The sequence below is a fragment of the Panthera onca genome, chromosome C1 (genome assembly GCF_046562875.1).
Source record: "Panthera onca isolate mPanOnc1 chromosome C1, mPanOnc1 haplotype 2, whole genome shotgun sequence".
In the NCBI taxonomy this organism is placed as follows: Eukaryota; Metazoa; Chordata; class Mammalia; order Carnivora; family Felidae; genus Panthera; species Panthera onca.
Genome location: NC_138346.1, coordinates 205,427,119 through 205,452,363, shown reverse-complemented (window position 1 = coordinate 205,452,363; position 25,245 = coordinate 205,427,119). Strand labels below are relative to the sequence as shown.

At 56.6% G+C, this 25,245-nt stretch overlaps 1 protein-coding gene across 8 annotated transcripts in view; it reads right to left on the bottom strand.

Moving 5' to 3' along the window:
• The window catches only part of HSPG2 (heparan sulfate proteoglycan 2), a 100,051-nt gene that overhangs the window by 54,087 nt on the left and 20,719 nt on the right, over nucleotides 1-25,245 (bottom strand). For 5 of the 8 annotated variants that reach the window (XM_060622246.3, XM_060622254.3, XM_060622247.3 and 2 more), the window contains exons 2-11: nucleotides 11,850-11,985; nucleotides 11,214-11,258; nucleotides 5,102-5,211; nucleotides 4,947-5,005; nucleotides 4,495-4,655; nucleotides 3,109-3,159; nucleotides 2,566-2,694; nucleotides 2,082-2,336; nucleotides 1,885-2,004; nucleotides 20-151 (exon numbers count right to left, since the gene is read on the bottom strand). In XM_060622246.3, coding sequence (XP_060478229.3) covers nucleotides 20-151; nucleotides 1,885-2,004; nucleotides 2,082-2,336; nucleotides 2,566-2,694; nucleotides 3,109-3,159; nucleotides 4,495-4,655; nucleotides 4,947-5,005; nucleotides 5,102-5,211; nucleotides 11,214-11,258; nucleotides 11,850-11,985 — 1,198 coding nt within the window. The remainder of the gene's footprint in view (nucleotides 1-19; nucleotides 152-1,884; nucleotides 2,005-2,081; nucleotides 2,337-2,565; nucleotides 2,695-3,108; nucleotides 3,160-4,494; nucleotides 4,656-4,946; nucleotides 5,006-5,101; nucleotides 5,212-11,213; nucleotides 11,259-11,849; nucleotides 11,986-25,245) is intronic. The other 3 variants (XM_060622249.3, XM_060622252.3, XM_060622253.3) reach the window with 1 other exon arrangement.

The following is a 25,245-nucleotide window of genomic DNA, read 5'->3' as shown; positions in this document are numbered from 1 at the left end:
CCCCCCTGCCCCTGCTCACTGCAGCCAAATTCATCACTGCGGTCGGGACAGTCACTCTCCTCATCACAGTGGAAGCTGGCTGGGATGCACGTGTTTGTGGAGACACAGCGGAACTGCGTGGGCCCGCACACATCCTCGGGGCGCTTGGCAGCTAGGGGACAGAGCCAGGGGGTGTGGGCAGCAGGCCCCGCCCTCAGGGGGGGACCACTCCCACTCCCTACCTGCCCACCTTCCCTGGTGTCCCCAGGGTCACTCCCTCATCTCATCCTCGTGACACACAGCTGCCCTGACACTGCCCACCGTCACTAGTCGGCCATCAAATGGCTCATCACGGTTCCCTGTCCTCACCACTCACTCCACCTGCATTCCCCAAAACAGAGACATACCTGGCACGTTGGAGTCATTCAGCAACTCCCACATCCAGCCACCCTCACAAGCACAAGACCTCTGTCAAAGGCACAGGCAAAGTGGCCGGATCCCCAGACACCAGGTGAGACCTGGTGCAGTTCTATCAGAAAGGCCTGGCAAGGGACCCTGCCACAGCCCGAACCTCACTGCTCTGTCCCCTCTGATTGGCCCTGGGTGGCCCCTGACCTGAGGCGGCCACCTGTGGACTGGCCATTGGCCTGAAGTCGGCCTGGCACCAGGGCTGGGCCCGAGGCATCTGTAGTAGGGGGGGACTGACACTCTTCCTCAGGGAGACTGACCTTAAGATAGACACACGGACGGGGACAGAGAAGGCAGAGTGGCGTAAGAGAGGAGGCCACACATCTGCAGAGAAGGAAGTGAGAGAAGGCCAGGAGGCAGCTATCTACCGACCACCTTGGGGTTTCTGTCCCAACGCTCTCTGAGCCCCCAAGGCCACTTAGCTTTCACGTTCTCTGTTCGGGGCTCTGACAATCAGGACTTGGGTCTCCTGGGACTTTTCCCCAGGTGAGAAGTGCTTTTCAACTAAAGCCCTCAATTACTTCTCTTTCCCAAGGGGCTGTCTCGTCAGACACGCTTCGAGCCACAGGAAGGACATCCTAACAAGTGGCCTGCTGCCGCTTCTTTCCAGCGCGGACTGTGGGGCAGGGAAGGTAGAGAGGAAGGCGAGGAGCTACCAGTGGACAGGACCGTAGGAATGTCCACATGCGATCCGGGATCACAGAGAAATGGTTTGAAGATTATCGTCAATCTCAGACTAACAATCTCCAGCAGGACAGGACGCTCAGATGCTACCCGATAGGGTGCTTGTCTCTCCAGCTTCACCCATCAGCTGTTATAATGTCCTTAACATTGACTAGGTGGATGGACGTCAGCTGGGTGGATAGTTGGGTGTCCGACAGTTGGTTGGACGGATGGATAAGAGAAAGGAAGGATGTTGGGTCGACGGGCGGACAGGTGGATGAAGAGCTATGAGAACAGACAGCCGATGGGACAGACAGTTGGGGGAATGGATGGATGGACCAATGAACGATGGATGGATGGCTGAATGGGGAGATGACAGAGAGCTGGGCAGATGGATGTCCAAAAAACTCAGAACTAGCTCTATGTGAAGAATCCCTATACTTGTCCGGGAAAGGCTTTGACTCCCTCACCTGCCAAGAGTCCGATCATCAGGGGACATTGGGGTATGAAGCCCTCTCAGCCACTTGTCTGACCTATACCCAAGCATAAATAACCAAGAGAAGATTAATGGTACTGAACTAAAGAAAAGAAACAAGGAGCCATCAGCCACAGGCAGTCTGGCCACAGTGATTCCCTACCAAGCTCAGCTCAGAGCCGAGACCCCTCACTGCTGGGGTCAGAGAGAGAAAAACCCTCCAGTCTGTCCCCAGGGCCTTCACACTCAGCCAGAGAGAGCAGGGGGAATAGGGCCCGGATGGACCCCAGGACACTCACGGCAGTTGGCCTCATCGGTGCGGTCCTCACAGTCAAAGTCGCCGTCACAGTGCCACAGCTTCAGGGCGCAGTGCCCGTTCCCACAGGCGAACTCATTGGGCTCGCATGGCGGGGGGGGACCTGGGGGACCAAGCCGGGTTCAGCTAGCGGCCCTGCCCCCCCGCCAGCCCCCCGACTCCCACACCCTGGGTCCTCACCGCAGTTCAGCTCATCGCTGCCGTTCTTGCAGTCCTCCTGCCCGTCGCAGATGTAGTCCTTGGGGACGCACTGCCCGTCGTGGCACATGGCCTCGTGGGGCCCGCAGGGCACAGGCCTGGCTATCCCGGGGAGCAGAGGCTGCGGAGCGGGGGTGCCCGGCAGCTGCTGAATGGTGGTTGCCTCCAGCCAGGGCACCGGCGGTGGGGTCTCCACCAGAGTGGGGGACACGGAGCTGACCGCTGGGACCGCCTCCTCTGTGGACAGAGCCCTCCTGGTGTTGGCACGGTCCTCGGCCCCGGCCCCCACACCGCCCAGGCCCTCCCTGTACCTCCCTGCCACACACGGTGCCCCCACCCTGTCCTCCCACCCACCTCCCTCAGTGCCCCCTCCTGCACCAAACCCTCACGGTTGACACGGAAGCCCAGGGGTACCCCGGCCCTGCCCGGTGTCTCAGGCCACTTGTGGCCCCGGCCTGCCCCTCACCGCAATTGAGCTCGTCAGACATGTCCCTGCAGTCGGGCCTCTGGTCACAGCGATACTCCAGAGCCACACACTCGTTATGGCTGTGGCAGGCGAACTCGGCCTCTGTGCAGACTCTTGAGAACTGGGGCACTGTGGGGGTTGGAGGGTGTCAGAGGGGCAGGGTGGGAAGGGGGGCGGGAGGTGTCGTGGGCAGCACAGGCACCGCGTGGCTGGCAGGGGGCTTCAGCGCCCTGTGTCCGGCAGACTCGAGTGAGGCAGAGGGCACACGGTGGACACGTCACGGCACACGTGGGACAGGGGACGGGTGGCGGTGGCCTCAGCCATCCCTTCCATAAACCCCACACACGGTTAGCAAGCCACACGCATGCAACCACCACATCACACACGTGCAGGCCACAGCCTGGCCCAGTGAGGACAGAGGGGAAGGGGAGAGAGGGCGGCTTGTGGGCCACGCCCAGCCATCTCGCCCTCATCCTTCCTTTCCCTCCGTCCATGAACTTCTCCAGGTACCTGGCCGGGCCCAGGTCTGGCTTACACTCTCACCTGGTGTCACTGCGGCCGCCACGGCGGCCGGAGGGGGCGGGGGTGTCTGTGCTGGAAAGGAAGGTGTGATCAGCACCGTCCCGTCTGGGACCTGGGAGCCGTGGGCTGCAGGGCTGAGCCAGGCCCATCCCACCATCCCTAACCAGGAAGGCTCACTGAAAAGTGGGGAGGAGAGGGCTGGGCCCCCAGCCATCTTCCGGTCTGGGCCCGGGGAAGAGCAAACTTGATCTCTGGGTGCGTTCTTTGGGGATTTATGTGCCGAATGACAGAGGCGATGGCTACACTGTCTTCTTCCGATCTGGCTACACCATGACAGGGAAAGCGCTTGTTCAGCTCTGGGTCTCCTGACTCAGGGATGGTGACGGCTCTGAGAAACGGAGCCTGTGGGGGAATGAATGGGGCCTGCCTGGCTTGGAGAAGCCAAGGCTCAGGGAGTCAAAGTAGGAGCCTGGGGGCAGGGGGGTGCCGTGCAAAGAAACCTGAGCTGACCGAGAGCTCAAAGGCCAGGCCTTTGCATCCGATAGCTGTGTGACTGGGGGCTGTTCTCTTGTTCTCGCTGAGCCTCAGGTGCTGTGCTCATCTCATGTCATCATGGGTTCTGGCAAGACTGGCACAGACATGGGGCTTTGTGGAAGTTCTGGCTTTTCCACCAATGTCTATGTGAATTGGGACAAGCCACTTGTCCTTCCTGGGCCTCAGCCCCCTCACGTCTAAAATAAGAGGAATATCTACTTCCCAGGAATTATGAAGGCTGGACGGAGGCTGGATACAAGGGCTTTACTGAGCGCCCAGCACATAGTCAGCTCTCGGTAAACATTTGTTGGTTATTATTAAATGCAAACGCGTTTGGATCTGAAAGTTCTATATGCAGAAAGGAATCATTACCTATTGTCAGTGTACAGAGGTCTAGAGACAGAGAGAGTGAGCGGAGATTAAATCTAACCGGGTACGTGTTAGGGGCGCCTGGGTGGCACAGTTGGTTAAGCACCCGACTCTTGATCTCGGCTCAGGTCATGACCTCACGGTTTGTGAGATCGAGCCCTGTGCCATCAGGCTCTGCGCTGACAGCACGGAGCCTGCTTGGGATTCTCTCTCTCTCCCTCTCTCTCTCTGCCCCTCACCTGCCTGTGCTCTCGCTCGCTCTCTCTCAAAATAAATAAATAAACTTAAAACATATTTTTTTTTAATTAAAAAACATAATTTGGTACACGCTAGAGGACAAACAGGTTATACTCAACCCAAGCCAGGACTGCACAGAGACTGATGGGGCGGACTCAGGTAGTGAGCTCCCTGTCCCTAGTGGTATACAGGCCCCAAGCCAGAAGAGCCCACGGAGGGGACACTGGGAGGAACGAAGAAGCGCTCTGGGTCCCAGGATGGGCTTACCTGTGCCCAGGCGCCGGAACTGGAATCCCTGGGGAGAGGTGATGTAGGAGGCAACAGAGCCGCTGGAAATGACGGTATGAAGCACTTCCTGAATCTGAGCCCCGTCTGCGTTCCCTTCGGAGCCCACGTCCAGCTCCACGAAGACCCAGCCGTCCAGCTCCCTAGGGATGGGGATGGGGCAGGGGAGCAGGATGAGAAAGACACCTGCAGCCTCGGCTCCTCCCTCCGCCCCCTGCCTGAGGCTCAGGCCCGATCTCCTGACTCTGTTCCCAGACAGCCTGGAACCCAAGCGGGGCAATTTAAGGTCTCAACCATCTCCCCAAATTCCTGACCTTCCACCGACCGAGATCTACCTCATTAGGCCTCTCTTACTTCCCCTCCTTGTCACCTCCCTCCAGGCCACCCCCCCGCCCCCCGCTTCCCTGACCGGCCCCCCAGGGGACCCTTCTCACTTGATGAACACCACACTGACAACCTGGTCTCCGGGAATCTTCAAGTACTCCGACTCAAGCTGCAGAGTGACACGGCACCGTCAGCCTCCAGATACGTTCACCCCATCCTGTCCCGCCCCCCACCCTCGGGGAGCGCCCAAGCCCCTTCACCTCACCGTGTCGACCACAGCCTCGGACACTTCCCGGAACTCCTCGGAGCCCGCATCCTCCAGCTGAGGGCTGTAGCGGATGGAGCGAGTGAAGTTTACCAGGGCCCGGAAATAAACTGCAGAGAGGAGCGGGCTGTCGTCACCAGGAGGGGTCCGGCCTGGCATATGGCGGCCCCGGGCCGCTGGGCCAGGGGGTGGAGATTTGGGGATGGTCTCCAGCGGCCTCTGGCCCAGCCCGCGCCCGTGGGCCCACAGCCATGCCCAGCACTGCCCATACGAGCACCGGTCACAGTGGCTGTGGCAGGCCTGCCCAGGGTCAAAGCCGAGGCCCCACCCATAAGTGAGGGGCCTCAACCAACGGGAAAGTAGCCTGACGCAGAAACTAAGTGATGGTGCAGAAGAGACTCCCGGCGGCACAGAGGAAGGTTGGACAAGAAGAACTGGCTTCCAGAGGAGGCTGGCCTGGCACAGGGGTCACCCACAAGGGACCGAGACATGTCTCCCACTCCTCCCTGGCTGGTTCTAGTCATCCCTCAGGGCTCTCAGCTCAGCCATCACCTCCTCCAAGAAGAGCACTTGAACTGGCCTCCACCCTCCAACCCCGGCTGGGTTAGAGACCCCTGCTCAGGACCACCGCCCCCCACCCCCCACCCCGTGCTTCCTCCATCAGAACACCTTCCCTCCTGCATCGCGTCGATCCTGCCTGGTCACGCACGGACTGTAGAGTATCATGTGAAAACCAGGGGTTCTGAGGTCAGCCACACCACAGGCACTGACCTCACCTCTCTGAGCTTCTGTTTCCTCCTCGGTCAAATGAGGATGCTAATTACATTTACCACCCCGGGTGGCTGTAGGGAATAAATGACATCGTGCTTACACGCACATCTCCCCATGCACAGTGTTGCGACACCTGGCACAGGGCAAGTGCCGGAGAATCAGAAGCTGTGGTCGCTTCCGCTACCCCCTAGAATAAACCTGATGAGAGGGCAACCTGCATCTCATTCACCTCTGTATCCCCAGAGTTAGTGCTTGGCCCACAGTGGGTGCCTAATAAACGAGGGATGGATAGCAGATTGATGTGAGCATACACACACAACTGTTCTTAAGAACCCACTATATACAAGACATTTTATTCACATTAAATCTCATAATGTTCATGAGTTCATATGAACACGAGTTCAATTCATATCATATGCCTATGGTACACATAGACTAGTGTGCTACACGTACACAAAGAAACTGTTTCTTGAGCACCTATTATGTACAAGATTTTTAAAAAAATATTTATTTTGAGAAAGAGAGAGAGAGAGTGTGAGCAGGGGAGGGGCAGGGAGAGAGGGAGACAGAGAATCCCAAGCAGGCTCCATGCTCTCAGCGCAGAGCCTGACACGGGGCTCGATCCTACAAACCACGAGATCATGACCTGAGCCAAAATCAAGAGTCAGATGCTTAAAAAAAAAAAAAAAAGAGTCAGATGCTTAACCGACTGAGCCACCCCGGCACCCTGTACAAGATTTTTAATGTATTAAATTTTAGAACATTCATGAACTTAGGTATTAATTATAAATGCCAAGTTAATGAGTTACAAATAAGTTTAAATATGTATAAGTGTTTAGAACAGAGTCTGGCACATAGCAGGTGCCTATTAAATGACAGACAATAAACACATATCAGATTGGTGTGAGCATACACATACAACTGTTTCTTAAGCACCTACCGTACAAAGATGTTTTATATGTATTAAATCCCACGTTCGTGAGTTCATATGGAAGTTGTACAAGTTAATGCAAGCTGCAAATGAGTCACACACACACACACACACACACACACACACACACTACTTAGAACAAAGCCTGGCATGTGGTAGATATGGAACCAATGATGGCTGAATCAATCCACATCATATGCTTATGATACAAACAGACTAGTGTGTACACGCACAAACACACACACGTGCACACACAGTTTCCTGAGCATTATATACAAGATTTAAAAAAAAAAATTTTTTTAATGTTTATTTTTGAGAGAGACAGAGCGTGAGCAGGGGAGAGATAGAGCGAGAGACAGAATCTGAAGTTGGGCTCCAGGCTCCGGGCTGTCAGCACAGAGCCCGACGCGGGGCTCAAACTCACAAGCCGCGAGATCATGACCTGAGCCGAAGTCAGACGCTTAACAGATTGAGCCACCCAGGCGCCCCTGTTATCGTTATTTTTTTAGTGTTTAATTTTGAGAGAGAGAGAGAGAGAGAGAGACAGAGTGCGAGCCAGGGAGGGGCAGAGAGAGAACAAGACACAGAATCCAGAGCAGGCTCCAGGCTCTGAGCTGTCAGCACACAGCCCGACATGGGGCTTGAACCCACGAACCGTGAGATCATGACCTGAACCGAAGTCGGACGCTTAACCGACTGAGCCAAGATTTGAACCCTGTACGAGATTTTTAACGCATTAAATCTTAATAACGTTCATGAACTTAGGTGGTAATTATAAGCGCCAAGATAATGAGTTACAAATGAGTTAAATATGTAAGTGCTTTAGAACAGAGCTTGGCACATAGTAGGTGTGTAATAAAACACGAGCCATTACTATATGAGAGGCAGTGTGGCTTAGTGGTTAAAAGCTTAGCTTCTGGAGTAAAATTGCCATTCACAGCCCTGTGACCTCGTGCAAGACTACAAGGCCTGTCCTCCTCCCACTTCACTCTCTTGGGTGCATGTGGGTACACGACCCCCACCCCCCAGCAAGAATGTTCTCCCTCTGTGGCTTGGGCTAAGCAAGCCCTGCGGGGTCGGGGTGGGGTGTTGAGCAAGGGGCAGGAGTGGGCTCCTACACCGAGAGAGGGTGCTTGTGAAGGCAGCGCTGCCCTGTGCTGGGCTGGGCTCCTGGGTGCCGGGTGGGTGGGGCTCTGTGGGCCCGAGCGTGGAGGCCGAGGGCTCAGCCACAGAGGCCCCTTGTGAGCAGGCACAGAGGCCCATTGAGAGTCCCCCAGCCCAGCCCCTGGCCTCAGCCCCATGGCCCAGCGCGGGCGAGGAGGCCGGGCCTCTGCCCAGGAATGTGCCCGTTCCTGGGGGAGGGGGCCGGGATGCCACAAAGCCCCTTTCTCCTAGGCCCTGGGAAGGGCTCGGACCCTCCTGCCTGACCCCACCCCCGCCTTCTCCAAGACCAGGGGTGGGTCAGGGCGAGCACCCTCCCTCTTCCACCCTGAACTGCCTCCCTGTGGCCAGAGCCTGAGGGTTGGGGCAGAAGGTAAAGCCCGCTCTGTTCTAGGAACAGCCCCCAGAACCGAAGGTACCGTCAGTGAGTGAAGCTGCCTGGGGATGGGTGTGCTCTGGGTGCCTGCCCCGGCCAGCACTCTCCCTCCTGGCCCTCATTCTGACCTCATCCAGACAGCCCGCTTGGAGCCACAGGCTGGAGGGGCAGGGGGCCAGGAAGTGCCTGCACCCAGGTGGGGGTGAGGAACGCACACCTGACCACGCCAGCCCCGCGGCAGACTATCTCACCAACTCCCTGCTCAATGGAACTCGTCCGCCATACACCCAGGCCCCTGAACCCCACGCCCGGGAGCCCTGGGTCCCTTGGGTGGGCCCAGCATCAGCCAGTCCTGAGGCGGGTACCCGTCACCTCCAGCCTCTAGGGCCTTGCTCCCTGAGGGGTTGCTGTACCCGTCCCAGCCCAAGCAGTGCCTGGTGGGGCGGGAGGTGGAGAATCCCAGGGTCCCCGCCCATCGTGTTTAGGCCTGGAAGCCCAGATGGGGCCTGGCTGTGTCCTGGGCGGGGGCCGACCAGGTCCCCACTCCCAAAAAGAAAGTTGCCTCTGAGCCTCACGTATGACAAAGTGCAAGCTAAGGAGGAAGAGGAGAGGGAGAAAGGACAGCGCAGTGAGAGCCGGGAGAGGGAATGGGGGGGGAGGGGGGGCAGAGGGAGCCTCCCCCCAGGCTGTCTGGCCTCACTTACTGGGAGGAGATTCCTCACCAGCCACAGGAGGGTGGCCTGGCCGGGGCCTGCAGAGCAGAGCCACAGTGAGAGGGGCCAGGAGGGACAGAGACTGCAAGGGAGGTGGAGGGAACCAAAGGGAGAGACGGAGACATGAAGAGACAGAAAGAGACAGAGGAAGAAAATGACAGAGAAGCAGAGAGGAAGCAGAGGAAGAACGAGGGCAAGGGTGAAACAGAGGCAGAACGGAGAGAGGGAAAGAGAGAGAGAGAGATACAGAATGAGACAGGATGATGCACAGATGAGAGAGATACAAAGAGGAGAGAGATAGCCCAAGGCAGGGGAGGAGGGGAGCAGGAGACGAGGAGATAGGCCAGACAAGAGTGGAAACAGAGAGATGGGTCAGAAGATGGAAAAAACTGGGAGAGGGGAGGTGGGCAGGGGTCGCAGGGAGGAGTCAGAGCCAGGGGCTTGTCTTTCGGGTGGGGGTACCGGCACACAAAAGGGGGGTGATGGGGCAGGGCTGGGGCGAGCCTGCAGCAGCCACAGCCTTACGTGAGGGAAGTGGCGGGGGGGTACTATCTCAGAGGCTGGGATCCAGGGTGTGGGGCTGGGCCAGAGCCCAGGCAAGGGGCATAGCCAGGTGTGGCCCCATCTCGGTCAGGATGGCCCTTGCTTCCCAGCGCAGGGAAGGCACTACCCTTGGGCAAGGCCAAAGTGGGCACATGGAGAGGCTGGGAAACTCACTTGCTGTCTCCAGGGCTTAGACTCAGCCCAGCTGCCTGGACCTGCCCCAAGGGCAGCAGGCCAGCGCCAGGGCTGGGCCTGGAGGGTCTAAGGCCCTGTGTCTTCCCACGGAGAGGCCCCACTCGCAAGCACGGGCCCTTCCCAGCTGCTGCTCCCCCATCCCTACCCCTTCCCCTACCTCTGACCCCCCCGTCCTCACAGCTGCATCTCACAGGGGAGGCGGGCTGGCAAGAACCCCTCAGAGAGGGCAGAGCTGCCTTGGTGGACAGGGGAGGGGCCGTGGATGTTTCCAAATGGACAGTACGGACCGGACCAGGGCCTCAGCAGACAGGCCTGGCTTAGCAAGAGGCAGCTCCCAGCGATGCATCAGCACAGTCCATTCTAGGGTGTGGGATGTGTGCACAGGCCCCGCCCAGCTCCCAGGCATCCTGCAGCTCTGGAAAGACCTACATGTGGAAAAGCTTCAGGCAGCCTCTGAGTCCCGGGTGCTGGGAGGTCACAGTCAGGACCAGGACACCTAGGGGCCAACCCTCCTGTCTGCACGTTGGCAGGAAGGACACGACCCCCTCGCATTTGGATGCCCCTGATGCACCAGTCACACAGGGAGGCGACCCCCACCCCTGCAGAAGTACAGGCGCGTCACCGTAGGCGGCCCTGGATGCAGTGAGGCCACCCAGTGGTCCTCCTGAGCCGAGCTCCATCCTTGGCCCTGACGGCAGAGTGCTCAGCGCTGGCTTCCAGAGAAGGCAGCAGGAACCATATGGAGCTTCGGGGACTTGTCACTGGGTAGTTCCTTCTCTACCCAGAATCCTGGGCTGGGAGGAGGCAGGGACTGAGTCCCAGTGCTGGCCTGGCCCCGGCTCCACTGTGCACCAAGTGCTAATGGAAGGAGCAGCTGTTGGAGGCCTGGTTCTTTCTGTCCACAAAGCCCAGCCCTCTTCCCCAACCCAGGAACCCTTGGCTTCCCAGAGGTGACCCAACCTGAAGGCAGGGTCCCTCCCAGGTCCAAGGTGAGGCTATACTTCCACCCTCTGCCAGCTCCGTCGGCCTGCCCACATGTCCTATGCCACAGAGTGCCTCCATCTGCCCACCCCTGCCTGGGGTCCCCAGCTCAACACCCCCAAGAAGGGATCTAGGAAGGGACCCCACAGCTGAGCTGTGCTGGGAGACGGGAATTTTGCTATTCTGGGTACCTGTTACACGTGGGCGCTTCCTGCCTGCTGCGCTCAGCCCTGTCCCTGTGGCGCAGACGACCACAGAGCTTGGCTGTCCCCAACCTTGCAGGGACCTGCCAACCAGTCCACACGACTGTTGCTCAGCAAGTATAAAACCACCTGCACGGCAGGCCCACGAAGCCCTCGAGGCCCTCAGCCCCAGAGACGGGACCCCTGCGGCGGGGAAGGCCTTGCCCAGGGGGCAGGATGGGGGCCCTCAGCAACTTACCCATCTGAAAGTCCCCGCTGCCTGGTTCCCCACTACCCAGGCCATCTGCAAGCAGAAGAGAGACTTATGCAGCAACAAGTTCTTGGCACCGTTTGGGGCACCTCGCATGCCGTGCGGAAGGGCATGGAAGCACAGAGCTGTTGCGTCCTCCCCACTGCCCAGGGATGCTGGCTTGTGAAAGTCAGCATGGAAGCCTCCATCAGAGAGGGTGTGGGTCAAGGCTGCACGGTGCGGGGCCTTGACGGTCTGTCTGTGCTGGGATGGAAGGGGCCCCGTCACACTGGCCTTCGCCACGGGGCCAGGAGGAGGTGCGGTAAGGGGAGGCGGGAACTGTCCTCTACTGTGCCTCGTCTCCCGCCTCCCTGCGAGTCCCGATCATCCTGTGCTACGAGGACACAGCAGTGGCAGAGGAGCAGCCACCGGCCCTGTGAGCCACCAGGGTCACACAGGTTCTAAGTGGAGGATCTTGGGGTCACTGGGACCAGGGCGTAGGATGCACACAGCTCTCATCCCATCTCTTGAGGCACCCCCTTGGGCAAGCTTCCTGGGGCCTCTTTAAGGGGATGGGGGTGGGGGGAGAACCCTGGCTCCACCCCTGACCTCCTCCACTCCGCACCACCAGAACCCTCTGCTCACCTCCAGAGGCATCGTCAGCCAGCAAGTCTTCGTCATCAGAGATGTCTGAGTAGCTCCTGCCGGCCCGGCCCACCGTGACTGTCTCTGAGTCCTCGGGCAGAGATAAGCCATCATACGCCCGCAGCCCATGAGTCACCTGTGGGAGATCACACAGCCGACCGTCACATTCTCCAGCCTCCACCATGCAAAGGATCCCTCCCCTCACTTCAAGGGGGACCCAGAGTCCTACCCCGAAGCCCTGTAGTGGTTAAGTCAGATGTGGTTTGGCCGTGAGAGTCAGGCTGGGGCTGAACCACTATTTTTGACTCAGTTTTGCCAAAGAAAGCTCCATTCGCCCCCGGAGGCCTCGGCGCCCAACCATGCGCATTCACTGAGTCTGAATGAATCCTCAAACAGATGATAAAGTTACAATCACTTTGGTAACTGATGACTGACTCCTCTCTTCCTTTGGAGAAGGCAAGGGTCATCCGGAATACGCAGCAGTAGACGGGGGGACACAGACAGGTAAAGGGTGGCCTGGAGCAGCAAAGAGGGGGACAGAGGCAGGAGGAAGCACGGGTGGGGGACAGAGGCAGTAATCACAGGTGAGTCCACTGAAGCTGCCGTCTGTGATAGCCGCTCCCTCGCACACGATCTCAACCACTTCTCTCTGCCTCCGCCTGGCTTCCAAAGCTCCAAGCCACGGGGAACACATTCCAGCCATGTTGGAGAGCTGGCTCTGGCATCTGTGGCCACACGGACAAGCTCATCTGTGCACACAGCCGATGGGGTGGACCCAACAGCTGGGCTGAATGGGGGGCAGGACAGGCGTGGTGTCAACTCTGTATGACCTCAGGCTGATGCTGAGCCCAGCACAAGTTCTACCCCGAGCTCCCATTCCACAGAGGGCCTGCTGAGACCCTGCACCTTGCAGGCCAGAATAGCAGGGCCCCAGTGGCCACAACACCTGCCTTTCTCAGGGCGGGCTACGGGCAGTGAATGCCTCTTTCCTCTTAGACAAGATGGAAATGTTGCCAAAGGAGTTTTATCAGCTACCGTAGAGAAAAAACAAACCCGGAGGAGACCAAGGAAACCCCAGAGCCCCTAAGCACAAGTGTGCATGGATTTGCTGTGGCCCTGTAATGCACGTCCAGCCCCAGATGGCCTGGCCTGAGAGTCTCAGGCCCTGTCTGGCCTCAGCTCTCTCTGGAGAGCCCAGCCCAGCCAGAAGGAAACGGTCTCGCTTTTGAAAACAAAACCCAGCCTTCACTGGCTAGACAAGGTGATGGCAGCAGGAGAGAGGCCCAAGGAGGAGAAGAAAAACAAAGAGACGGTCAGTCTCTCTCCCTCCCTACACCCCCCAACTTTACCCAGCCCGTGTCCTGGAGCTCTTGGCCTTTTCTCACGCTAGTCCCTCTGCTGGAATGCCCTTCCTTGCTTTGTTTATCTGGCTAAGTCATCCTCCAAAATTCGCGTAAACATCACCTCCTCCAACTGATCAATGAGAAAAAGGAACAAATAACTGATATTCACAGCCACACGGATGAAACTCAGTCACAGTACAGTGAGCGAAAGAGGCCAGACACAAAAGTCTACATACCGCGTGACCTCATTTATAGGAAACTCTAGGGGGGGGGGGGAGATTCTAATCTACAGTTACAGAAATGTCACTAGTTGCCTGGGACCGGGGATGGGGTAGGCTGACTGGGAAGGGACACAAGGGAAACTTTTGGAGTGACTGTTCCCTGGGTATATACATCTTATCATTATTGAATGGTACCCTTAAAATGGGTGCATTTTACTGTATATAACTTATACCTCAATAGAGATGCCTAAAAAGAAAATCTCAATAAGATTAAATTAAAATTAAAAAGACAAAGAAAATCTCCTCTGGGAGACTTTTTCCTCACTCTTGCCCTTTACGGTCACCTCTGTCCCCACCCAGGCTGGGTTCTGGGTGCTTCTGGGCTCACGCTGTGATCATCTGTACCTCCATTGGAATGGAGGCAGGGACTGTGATGAATTCACCTCTACCTTCTCAGCACCCCATGTTCGATACCTACCTGAAGTAATAAATGAATGAACGGATGAGCGAATGGTCAAAAATGTCATCACCTATTAACTCTAGCTGCTTCCTGAACTTGACTCGCTTTGGACGTACCACCTGCCCCCACAGAGTCTATATGCAATCTCCCTTCCTAGGCTGGCAGCTCCCTCCTCGACTGGTTGCCATTTGGTCACCTTCACGTCTGCAGCGCCACGAAGCGTAGTATAAGGTCTACGTTGCCCACACCTTACTCTCTGCCATGGCCCAATGCCCCTTCCCCTCCAACCCATGGGCAAACACCTCCTCCTGTTCCTCTTCCTTCCCTACCTTCTCTCTAGACAAATGCCCATCCCAGTCCTAGGCGGCCAGGAGACCTCTAGACCATGCCCACAGGGTCTGCATCCAGGAATGAGCTTCACAATCTCCAGGAGCTGGTGAGAAATTCAGATTCCTGGGCCCCTTCTCAGCCAGGTGGGAGGGATGAACTGGCATGTGCTTAGAGAACTCTAGCACTCACTGGCTAAGAACCACAAGATCAGTCCGTGAAAGGCTTCCCCCTCCTTCCCTGGCTATGGGTAGAAGGTAATGTTCCCACCAGGTGGGAGATGGGTCCAGAGCAGGCCCTGACTGACTTCAGGGGAGTGTGAGGCTAAGGCTGGCATAGGGGCACAGACACTGGGCAGAAGAGGTTAGAGGGGGCAGGCTTGGATCCTCCCCACCTGGGGAGGGCTATCTCTCTCTCTGTGTCATTGCCACACCCTTCCCCTCCCCATGCAAGCCAGGCCATGGGAGGGGGGGCATGCACGGGGCACAGAGATTCCCAGCATCCCCTAGACACTGCTGTCTGGAAAGGAAAACTCTGGTGGTGAGCAAGGTCCAAAGCTTCTCCCAGGCCAGGGCGGGGGTGGTGGGGGGGAGGTGACTTGAGACCGGACAGGAAATAGCAAAGTGAGACTCAACTTGGAAAAAATGCCAGGAACACACATCTGCAGTGAGAGGGGTGAGAGAATCCAGAGCATGTCGGGGCCTGGAGAGAAGCCCTCCCACCCCAGGGACTCCAGGGAATGGGCCCTTCCACATGCCAGCCTGCCCTTGCTTTCAGCCCCCTCCCCAGGGCCCGAGGCTCTGGGGTCAGATCAGGGCCTGTAGCAAGGGCTGAGCCAACAAGAGCAGAGACTTCATTTGTGTAAAGCTGAAGATCAAAAGGTTCTAGCAGCTGTATTTCACATCTGGGAGGGGAGATGGAACCAGACCGGAATGAGGCTCCCGGAAAGAGCCCAAAGGAGCCTGAGACTTGACCATAGAAGAGAACTTGGATTCAGATCTGGGAAGTCTGGGCTTTACTTGAGAATAGAAAGACCTAACATTTATTGAGCACCTACTACATACCAGGCACTTCTTTGAGGATTTTTATAAATGTTAACCCAGGTTACAGGTGTTCAATAGGCCACTGTAGGGATGGGAAAATGGGGCAGTCGGATCATCTGCTTGAAGATCTAGCAGGTGGCAGAGCTGGGACTTGACCTCTGGTGGTTTGGTTCCAATGTCTAAGCTTTTGCCACTGAGCCAGAACTGACCGAGGTCACTGAGAGTCACTCCCACAAAACCTTTCAACCACAGTGCTATTTTACAGTTTACAGAGCATTTCCTCAAACTTGGGGTCATTAGACCCTGACAATGACTGCCTGAGGTGGCTGAGCAGGTATGAATGGCCCCCTTTCACAGAGGAGGTAACAGCAGCCCCCTCTCCCCCGCCCAAGTAACTTGCCCAAGATCACAGGGGACCTCTGGGTTCTGTACCTGCTGACCAGGAAAAGAGGCAGGGCTGAGGCTGGGCCTCCAGGCTGGCCTTGAGGCCTACACAGGGGGCAGGGCCAGGACACCCAGGGCTGGCCGGTTCCCATCCCCAACCCAACCAGCTCCCAGGATGGCCCACAGGACACCTGAGCTGCCAGCGGCCTGAGCCCATGCAGTATATGCCTAACACCTCAAGGAGAGCCATCGGTGGCTCCAAGGTCAAAAGCAGAAATAGAACTCAGGTTTCCTGCCCTCCAGCCCATCTCCGGCTATAAGAAAGCTTGGCTTCCTCCCAGAGGAACCCAGTATTCAGGCAGGCATTGGAGCCGGATGGCGGGACTGGAAAGGAGGGGTCCAGAAGGCAGACCTGGGCCAGAGAGGAAAGAGTCAAGCAGACAGGGGGATTTTCCAGACACAACAGGTTCCTGGTGGGGGAAGTGGAGGCAGCTGACTCATACAGGCCAAGGCCAGAGGACTGTTCTAGTGTGCTGGGAACAATTGCTAGGGCAGGGGTGTGGGCATAATGGCCCCCCAACGGGTGGCAGGAGGTGGGGGAACCCAGACAGGCGGGGAACTTTTGCGAGACAGCTCCCTGAGGCTGCATGCGTCCAGGCCTTCCTGGTAGGCGTGAGCATGCACATGAGGCTCCAGGTTCAAGTCCCGCAGAGATCCTCTGGGACAAGGGACAGAGGCCAGAAACCTCCTTTCCCGGCCTGGGTGTGGATGCCGAGGGATCCAAGGCTAGCTGAGAAGAACCCAGGCTGGAGGTGAAAGGTCGAGCCATTCGAGAGGGGTAGAGAAGGCAGAGAAAGTCTGAGGTGCAGGGGAAGGTGCAGAAACAGATACAGGATACAGGGTTTGGGGGTTTCAAAGGATTGGCGTTTTCTGCTAAAAGCAAAGCTGCAGGAGGACGACGGCACGGCGAAGGGATGACAATAGGAGCTGGAAGACTCCATCGGCGGCTGTCTCCGCACCAGGCCCTCTCCTCGACGCTGTGGGGACCCCCTCCAATAACCCTCGCAGCCACCGTGGGAGGGCCGGCGCTACTGGGCCGCTATTCCTCATCTGCAGCAGGGGAAACGCAAAGAGCTCTGAAAACTAAGAGTGTTTCCTCTTCTTTGTTTTTTAAAATAAGTTTACAACAAGCTCATTTGGTGCCAAGTCTTGACCTGAACTGACAGGAAGCGGTCAGTATCCTATTTACTTCACCTAGGGTGAGCGGGAGTGTTTTGCCCCAGCAAATGTTAGTGTGTTTCATTACGGGGTGTTGCTCCAGACTCCTCTGAGTTGTGCCCTCACACGTTCGATGGCACCCTTCTCGAATCTGAAAACTTCTGAAAGCCGATGCACATTTCACTCCCGGGTTTTATTTCCATTTTGCAGATGAGAAAACTGAGGCTCACCGAGGGTCACCGGTGTAAATGAAATTAAAAGCACATGGCGCGCTCCGCTTGAAGGCTTGTATACAGTAAGTGCTCACTGAGCGTCAGTTAGAGTTAGTCCCATGCTTGGGGCACAGAGTAGAGGTGAGGGGTGGGTATGGGCAAGAGGTGATGCATGGGGTGGGGGGGGGGGCATGGGCTCAGGCCCAGGGTCAGCCTCCAGGTCTGGGAAGAAGGACAGGGCCCGGCCCTGCTGCCTCAGCTCTGGGCTTGCTGGAGGGGTGGCGCCCAGGCTCGAGGTGATGGCAGAGCTTGGTGCCGAGGCTCGAGTTATCTGCCTCCTCCGAGGCTGACTCAGGGCTGACAGGGGGACTCGGGGCTGCTCCAGAGCCATTATTCCCGCGACGTGGGAAGCCAGCCCATCACCCCCTCCCCGTGACCAGGGCTGGGCCGAGCCCACCACAACCCACGCAGCTGGGCAGGAAGGTCTGAGCACCGCAGTCCCCAGGGGGGCTGCAGCTGCCCAGGGCAAGGCTCCAGGCATCTGGGCCGGAGTGAGCTCACTCCATCAAAATCCAGAGCCTGCGTGGGGGCGGGGGACGAACGAGCCCCTGCCTGCCCACCTGCCTCCTGCCGGCACAGACTGCCTCAGGGCCCCCTCCCCCACCCATGGCCCCCGAATCTCCAGGGAAGGACACGCTCCTACTCTGTTATGATACAGGCTCCCACGTAACCCCATAACACATGCTCCCAGCTCTGCTACACCCTAGGCCCCAGACACAGGGTCAAGGTGCCCTGCCCCACCCCCAGGCTGCCCAGTGCCCTGTCCATGGGCAGCAGACGGCAACAGGGAAGGAATCTGTCGGGGCAGCACTTTGTTGTGCAAACTGCCAGGGGCGGGTGAGCCTGACACAAAGGCCAAAAGGCCTTTAATCCCCTGGCAGGCTAAGAGGGGCGCCGGGCCGGAAAGGAGGTGGCCACAGCCTCCTCTGGCATGCCTACACTGCCCGTGCCACTCGGGAGGCCTGCCAGCTTCCCACACTCAGGCTCCCAAGGTGCAGGACCTTCTCCAGCCTGAGTTGGCCAGATGCCCCAGATAAGGAGAATGCTGGAGGCACATCAAGAGCTCACTGCACGCAGGTGCCAAGATAAGGTTTTTACAAGGCTTATCTCGTGCAAGACCACAGCTCCAGAAGGCAGATACTGGTGCTTCCCCACACCCCCACCCCCGCCAGTTTACAGATAAGGGAAGTTCAGAGACGTGAAGTCACCTACCCGAGGTCACACAGCTAAGGCAGTGGAGATCCAGTTTGACAGCAGGACTCCCTCTTCTGTACTCTGCTACCTTAGAGGCGTAGCAGCCTGCAGGCCCCTGCTTCTGACCCCAAGTCCTGTGACCTGGAAAGTCTGCATTCCAGCCAGGGCCGTGTTCAACAGAGAACAGCGGAGCGAGAACCTGACGTCTGGGGTCCCTCGTCCCAGCTCTGCCCCAGAACTCACCATGTGGCCGAAGCCCCTTGACACCCTTCCCTTCTCGCAAACTGCAGCAAATCCCCACTACGTGCGCTCCCCTTCCGCACACCAGCCATCTCTGCTGTGAACAAAAGTACCAGGAGGGCAGTGATTTTCCTGTTTTTATCGTTGCTGCATCTTCAAAACAGAAAACACAGACTAGGTGCTCAATTAATATCTGCTGACACAGACCGACTGAATGACCAACTGAATGAATGAATGAATGAATGAATGAATAAACAAGTGAACTTGCCCAACAACCCTGAGGTGGGAATTAGGCCATCTGACACAAGAAGAAAGTGAAGTTCAGAAAGAGAAAGTAGAGACTTGCTCAAGATCACAGAGCAAGAAAGTGCCAGAATGATCTCTGAACCTCGGTTTCCCATCATTAAAATTGAGGCCACTAATACCTCATCCCAGGGGAAAACGTTACCGAATCACATGATCACTGACATGGTTAATGATCCCTCCAGGCCTCAGTTTCCGCAATGATAATGTAGGCGCAGAAACATCCTGCTTTGTTCGACTCTTTCCCAGGGCTGTTGGGAGAGGCAAGGGGAGTGGGGGCTGGCTTGTTCTGGGAGGCGTGGCCCTTTCTCGGGTGGGCCTGACATGGTCTCTGTCTATACAGGTAGCTGGGTTGCACCTGAATGGGTCTTTTACCAGCATAGCCACCTAAGAGCACCTTATGGGTCTCAGAGATGTGGCCAGTGGGGCAGAAGGTGGACTCTGCTCAGAGATTCCTGATTTCAGGCCACCGTGGCCACCTTCCCGATGGGTAGCCTCAGCTTCCTCACCTGTAAAAAGGGGATAATCAATCTGACCTGCCATAAAAGGTTCAATTCAAGCCGCTTTGACCTTTACTTACTGAGCACCTACTATGCGCTGGGTCCTGAGGATAAAACTGGGAAGTAGACACAGAGCTCTGTCTTCCTAGGGGAGACAGACTATTAAACCGAGTGATGAGAGCACAGTGCATGGAGCACTCTGCAGAGGAAGGGCAAGGGGCTGGGAGGGCCCAGGGGAGGGTCCCCTCACTAACCGAGCTTGGCGAAGGCTTCCCGGCAGAAAGGACAATTCAGCTGGGTCTGAAAGACGGTCTTGGGTGGAGAAGGGGCAAAGTGCTTGCACCGGGCAGAAGGGAGGGCACGTGGTTAGGCCCAGAGGTGGGATTGTGCACAGCCCCGAGTGGGCTTCTTCACCAAAAGAGCAGTCTCTCTTGGCTGTGCTGGTCACAGAGCCCCAGTTTGCCCAGCTCCCCCAGAGTCCCTGCCCCACAGACACCCCAAGAATGGGCCTCCCCTGGCGTTCAATGAGCTGTCCGCCAGCTCAGAGGGAAGAAGCAGGAAGTCACTGGGAAATGCCTCTGCCCCACCCACGTGCCAGGTGACGCCAAGGCGGCAGGGGTGGCCAAGTGGGCATGGCTTCCGGGCTGGGCCGCCCGGCAAGAAGGTCCCCAGGGCTTGAATATTAGCTGCCAAACACTGTTCATGCCAACAGCACCGGCGGTGTTCACGTGCCTGCCTCCTGCCCGCAGCCCGGCTTGGTTCTCGGATTCTCTGGCGCCCAGGTGGCCCCGCTACCATGGAGTGCTGGAGCATCTGTGGGCTTTCATGGCCCCCACCAACCCGGCTGGGCCTGCCCATGCCCTCTGGGGTCGCTGCCCCTAGATTTCAGGAATGAAGCCCCTAGCACAGTGCCGGGCTTACGGGGGTGTGGGGGAACGTTCTACAAATTTTTGTTGAAGTGAGACATCACTTACAACAATGACCACCGCCTGAACCTACTGGGTTAGGCCTTTCCACTACTCTTGACTCACCAAAGGATGCAAAGAAAAGCCCTTATTATGGGTAACCAGTCCTATGTGACCTACATACCTACACACACACACACACACACACACACACACACACACACGCAATTCTCTATCCTCCTCTCCTACCGTGCTCTCCCCACTCCCTGCCACATTTATCTCAATAGTTCTCAAATACACCTAGCTCTCGCCTACCTCAGGACCTTTGTACTTGCTGCATCCTCTGCCTGGGACACCGCCCCAGGTGGGATGTGCCCACCCCTCCTCTTCCTCTCGTTTCTGCTCAAGTGTCACCTTTACAGAGACCCACCCTGACCACATCCCAGGTCCAGAATCTCTTAGTTGGCTCTCTGTCACCTCCCTTACCCTGCTTCATAGCATCTCACCATCTACACTCTACCTTATGTTTACGTGCTCATCTGTTTATCATCTGTCGCCCCCACTGGAGCATCAGCTCCGCAAAGATAGAGACTTTGTCCATTGTGCTCACTGCTGTACCCCCAATACCTACAAATTATGTGGCAGCAGCTCGATAACACTTTTTAAGTTAATGAATGGAAGGAGTTTACAAATGAAGAGATCGAGTCTCAGAAAGACGGCTTGCCCAGAGTCACAGAGCTGGAAGAGCTGAGACTGGGAGCCAGACCCTTGGTTTCCAACCAGGAACTCCGTACTACCTGAGGCCTCCTCCTGCCATTTCTGATGGCAGAAATGGGGCTTTTCGGCCAGGGAGCCCCGTCTCTGAGGGGACAAGAAGCTGCCCTTGGTCACCTGCTCCCTGCGCGGACTGGCATCTCAGGGAGTGGGTGGGGGTCTCAGCAGCGAGCAGGGCCGCAGCTCCGGCTCCAGGGCCTTGCTTAAGGCGGCCAGGCCACCAGGCCGCGGTCACTCTGCTCCTGCTTGCTCCCGTGGGCATCGGCAACAGGAAAAAACAGGCTGGGATGACAGTCCAACAGCTGCGGCCAAGGAGGCCAGCTCCCCCCCTGCCCCCAGGGCTTTCCTCATCTGCTTCCTGGAGGGGGAGGAAGGGGCAGGCAGGGCCGAACCCAGGACCAAAGGGGAGGTAACAGAGCTGGAAATAAAAGGAAGGGCCCCTTCCTCTTGAAGTGCCCCTCTCCCCTTTGCTCATGAGTAATATCCTGGGCACAGCAGCTCTGGACAGGGTGGGTGTCCTGCAAACAAACACATCTGGGAAAGGCTGGTGGCACAAAGCTGAGCTGGTTCCCTAAGTCCTAGACGTCTTGAACACCATGATCGGGGAAGGGAGCAACTATTTAGTATTTCCCAAACTTGCTTAACTGGGAACCCTTTCTTCATGCAGACCTCATAAGATTAGAGCTTCATAGAGCACATACCGGGAACACCCACAACAAACCTACCCCTTTCCCTCGGCTGGCCGCCAGCTAGCTCTCCCTTGGCGGGGCTTTGGAGGTAAGATATGGCCCAGCAGCACCACTGGGGTTCTGAAGAGGGAGCTCTTGAAGACAGAAAGCCCCAAGGCCCCATGCAATGAAGGCGTTGTGGAGGAAAGGCAGGCTGGGTGACACGAGGGGCACGTTCTCTCCCCGGGGGGGAAACGCCGCCAGAGTCTGAGAAAACCCAGAAGGAAGCTGCCCCTTTCTTTCCTCCCTGGTCACTAGCCTGTCCTCTTAGGTGAGGAGTCCCGTCAGAGGGGACAGAGAGGGTGGCCCAGCGCCTGGTTGCTCCTGGTCCCCTAGGACCATGCAGAAGGTCAGAGGGTCCCAGCGCCCACGAGATGGAGGGAGCTGAGCGTTCCAAGGGGGAGGTCGAGCTGTTTGCTGTTCCAGGAGGCTGGCGGGCCAAGGGACTGAGAAAGGTTTCTAGCTCCCCCACTGTCTTGGGGAAGCCCCTTCCCCTCTCTAGCCTCAGGCTCCCTCTGTCAAATGATGAAACAGGCCTAGATCACTGGTTTCCAGTCTGTCCTCAGCAGCCTCGGGGGCCACTTGGGAGAGTGGGTGAGAGAGTGGGGGGGGGGGATGAATAGATGTTGGGCCCCCTCCCCCAAATACTTGCTTCACTGAAAACAAATCCACCTTTTCCCATTGTATGACCTACATCATACATCTGGTGCAGCCCCAGGTTAGCTGAGAGGCCATGAGCAGCTCGCTTTACCCCTCTGTGCCTTTCTGTTCCGTTTCTGCAAAATGGGCATGTAGTTCACATTAATAGTATCTGCCTCACAGGATTGTCGTAAGGATTAAATAAAAGTGTAAAATGTTACAAACAGCACTAACCCGTGGTGAATGGTCTGTGTTTGCTGTCCCTTATCAAAATAGTGTAGGATTTAACCAAACTACTATTTTTTTGATTGACATAAGGGTTTCACTGCTGAACAGTAAGTTTGAAAGCTCTCAACTTAGAAGATCCCAAAGGTTCCTTCTGGCTTTGACATTTTAGGACACTGAAACCCTGCAACCTGAAGATTCTAGAATTCTAGGCCATGACTCCCACCGGCAAAGAGGGAGGGGCTGGCAGAGGTCATCACAAAGTGAGGACCAAGCCTCAAGACTGCGGGGGACTGCCCAGCACAGGGTCACCACCACCACCATCATCATCATCATCATCATCATCATCTATTTATACTTCCCCTGCCACCTTCTCCCAGAAAAACTCAAAGCAGTTTACAACGGTGCACACGTAGGGGCGCCTGGGAGGCTCAGTGGGTTGAGCATCTAACTTTGGCTCAGGTGATGATCTCACGGTTTGTGAGTTTGAGCCCCACATCCGGCTCTCTGCTGTCAATGCAGAGCCCACTCTGGACCCTCTGATCCTCTCTCTCTCTGCCCCTCTCCTACTCGTTCTCTCCCTCTCTGTTTCTCAAAAATAAACATTAAAAAAGAAAGATGCACGCATGATAGCGAGAGAAAACTAACTGAACGTACATAAGAAAAGCTCACAGAAGCAGACGGACAGCCTGGAGTGAGGTGAGTAGATAGAAATACATGCCGAATTCTGGAGGTCCGGGAAAGCAACAATTCGTTTGGCTCTGAGCTTTCCAGTGGCCAATGGGAGGAAGGAAACCTGACCAGTCCCTGGATTCTGTGACCCAATGAGGTCAAAACAAACTCGTTGCTTAGAGGAAGCACAACTATTCCTGATACTGAGAGCAGGGAATGTCCCAAGGGCAAGGCTTGTCTGGCGCCCTTCTTTGCCCTTGCTAGTGGGACTGGCCTCCCCTAGGAGTCCACTGACCATGACCCCTTGAGGCTGAAGTCATGGGCAGAGGCTAAAGCCATCAAAGATCCAGGGGGCTGGAATGGCCATCCAGAGTGTGCCCCCAGCATCCCTGGCACGGACAGGATTACCCATCCCTCCACAAACCTGAACACAGCCAGTGCCCAAAATAGCCAGAGCACCAGAGGGTGCCAGGAGGCCTCGGGGAGGGGACATGGCTAGGCCTGCCCACGGTGCAGGGCCCAGCAGGCCAATGCACACACATCCCTGGCACACAAAGGAGCACCTTCAACTCAGGCACACAGCCCTCCCTGGGAGTCCCCCACCCACAGAGCTCCCCGCTTCAGCCAGCACGACGCTCACGCTCACGAAGAACCAGGCAGGGCTCCGCCCTTCTGCCACGGGCAGGCTTTCTTGCAGGAGCCAAATGGAAAAGTCTTCGCAGAAAACCACCCATTCCATACAGGGAAGACCTCCTCCCGCTCCAGCATCGACCTCCCTCAGCATCCTCCCAGGTCCCCCAGCTGCAGGCCAAGACAATGGGGGCTATTCTGGGCTGCATGGGGTATTTAAAGCTCTGGCTGGGCCTCCTCCCTGGGGAACAAGAGGCCTTGACCTGGGCAAGACCTTCCTGAAATTGTTGCTGCCCAGACTGTGGTAGCTGCTTCCCAACCTCTCCTGCCAGGTCTTGAGGCCTGGAGTGTCACCTCCTCTAGGAAGCCCTCAGGGCCTAAAACCCTCAGAAGAGCTGGGTCCTGGGCTCTGCTCCGTCACTGGAGTTTTCTCATCTGAAAACGTGGATAGTACAGCAGTGTGTGTAAAAGTGCTTGGCAGCTTCTGTGGTTAAGATGAAGTTGTATCTTGGGGTGCCTGGGTGGCTCAGTCGGTTAAGTGTCCGACTTCAGCTCAGGTCATGATCTCATGGTTTGTGGGTTCGAGCCCCTCATTGGGCTCTGCGCCGTCAGCTCAGAGCCTGGAGCCTGTTTGGGATTCTGTGTCTCCCTCTCTCTCTGCCCCTCCCCTACTCGTGCTCTGTCCCTCAAAAATGAATAAATGTTAAAAAAAAAAAAAAAAAAAGGATGAAGTTGTGTCTCTCCAGTCACCATGTGGGGTAGAATGTAAGCAGGGACGGGAATTTTGTCTGCTTTGTCACTGCTCTTTTTCTAGCACCTGGCACACAGTAGGTACCAAATAAATATTCACTGATTGATACATATATTTGTGGAACGTGGCTATAACCCCCATAGAGCCATCCACTGTTCTGGGTGCACAGGTGGCTAATACGAATACTCTTTGACGGTAACATCGCCAGATCTCATTTTGGGTACTTAGAACACTCCAGGCCTTATGTAGAGTACTTAACACTGATTCTCTCATTTAATTTGCTCAACAATCCCAAGAGGTGGGCACTAATCTCCTTTTATAAGCAAGAAAATGAGAGTTCTCCTCCAAGTGGTTGAGGAGCTTGTCTGGGGGGGGGGGGGGGCGGGTAGAGGGGGCACTTGGCTGGCTCAGTTTGTAGGGTGTGTGACTTGTGATCTCGGGGTTGTGAGTTTGAGCCCCATGCTGGGTGTAAAGATTACTTAAATAAAAAAAATAAAAAGGTTCGCCTGGGGTCCTAAAACTACTAAGTGGCTACGGTGGCAGTCGAACTCAGGAACCTCAAAGTCT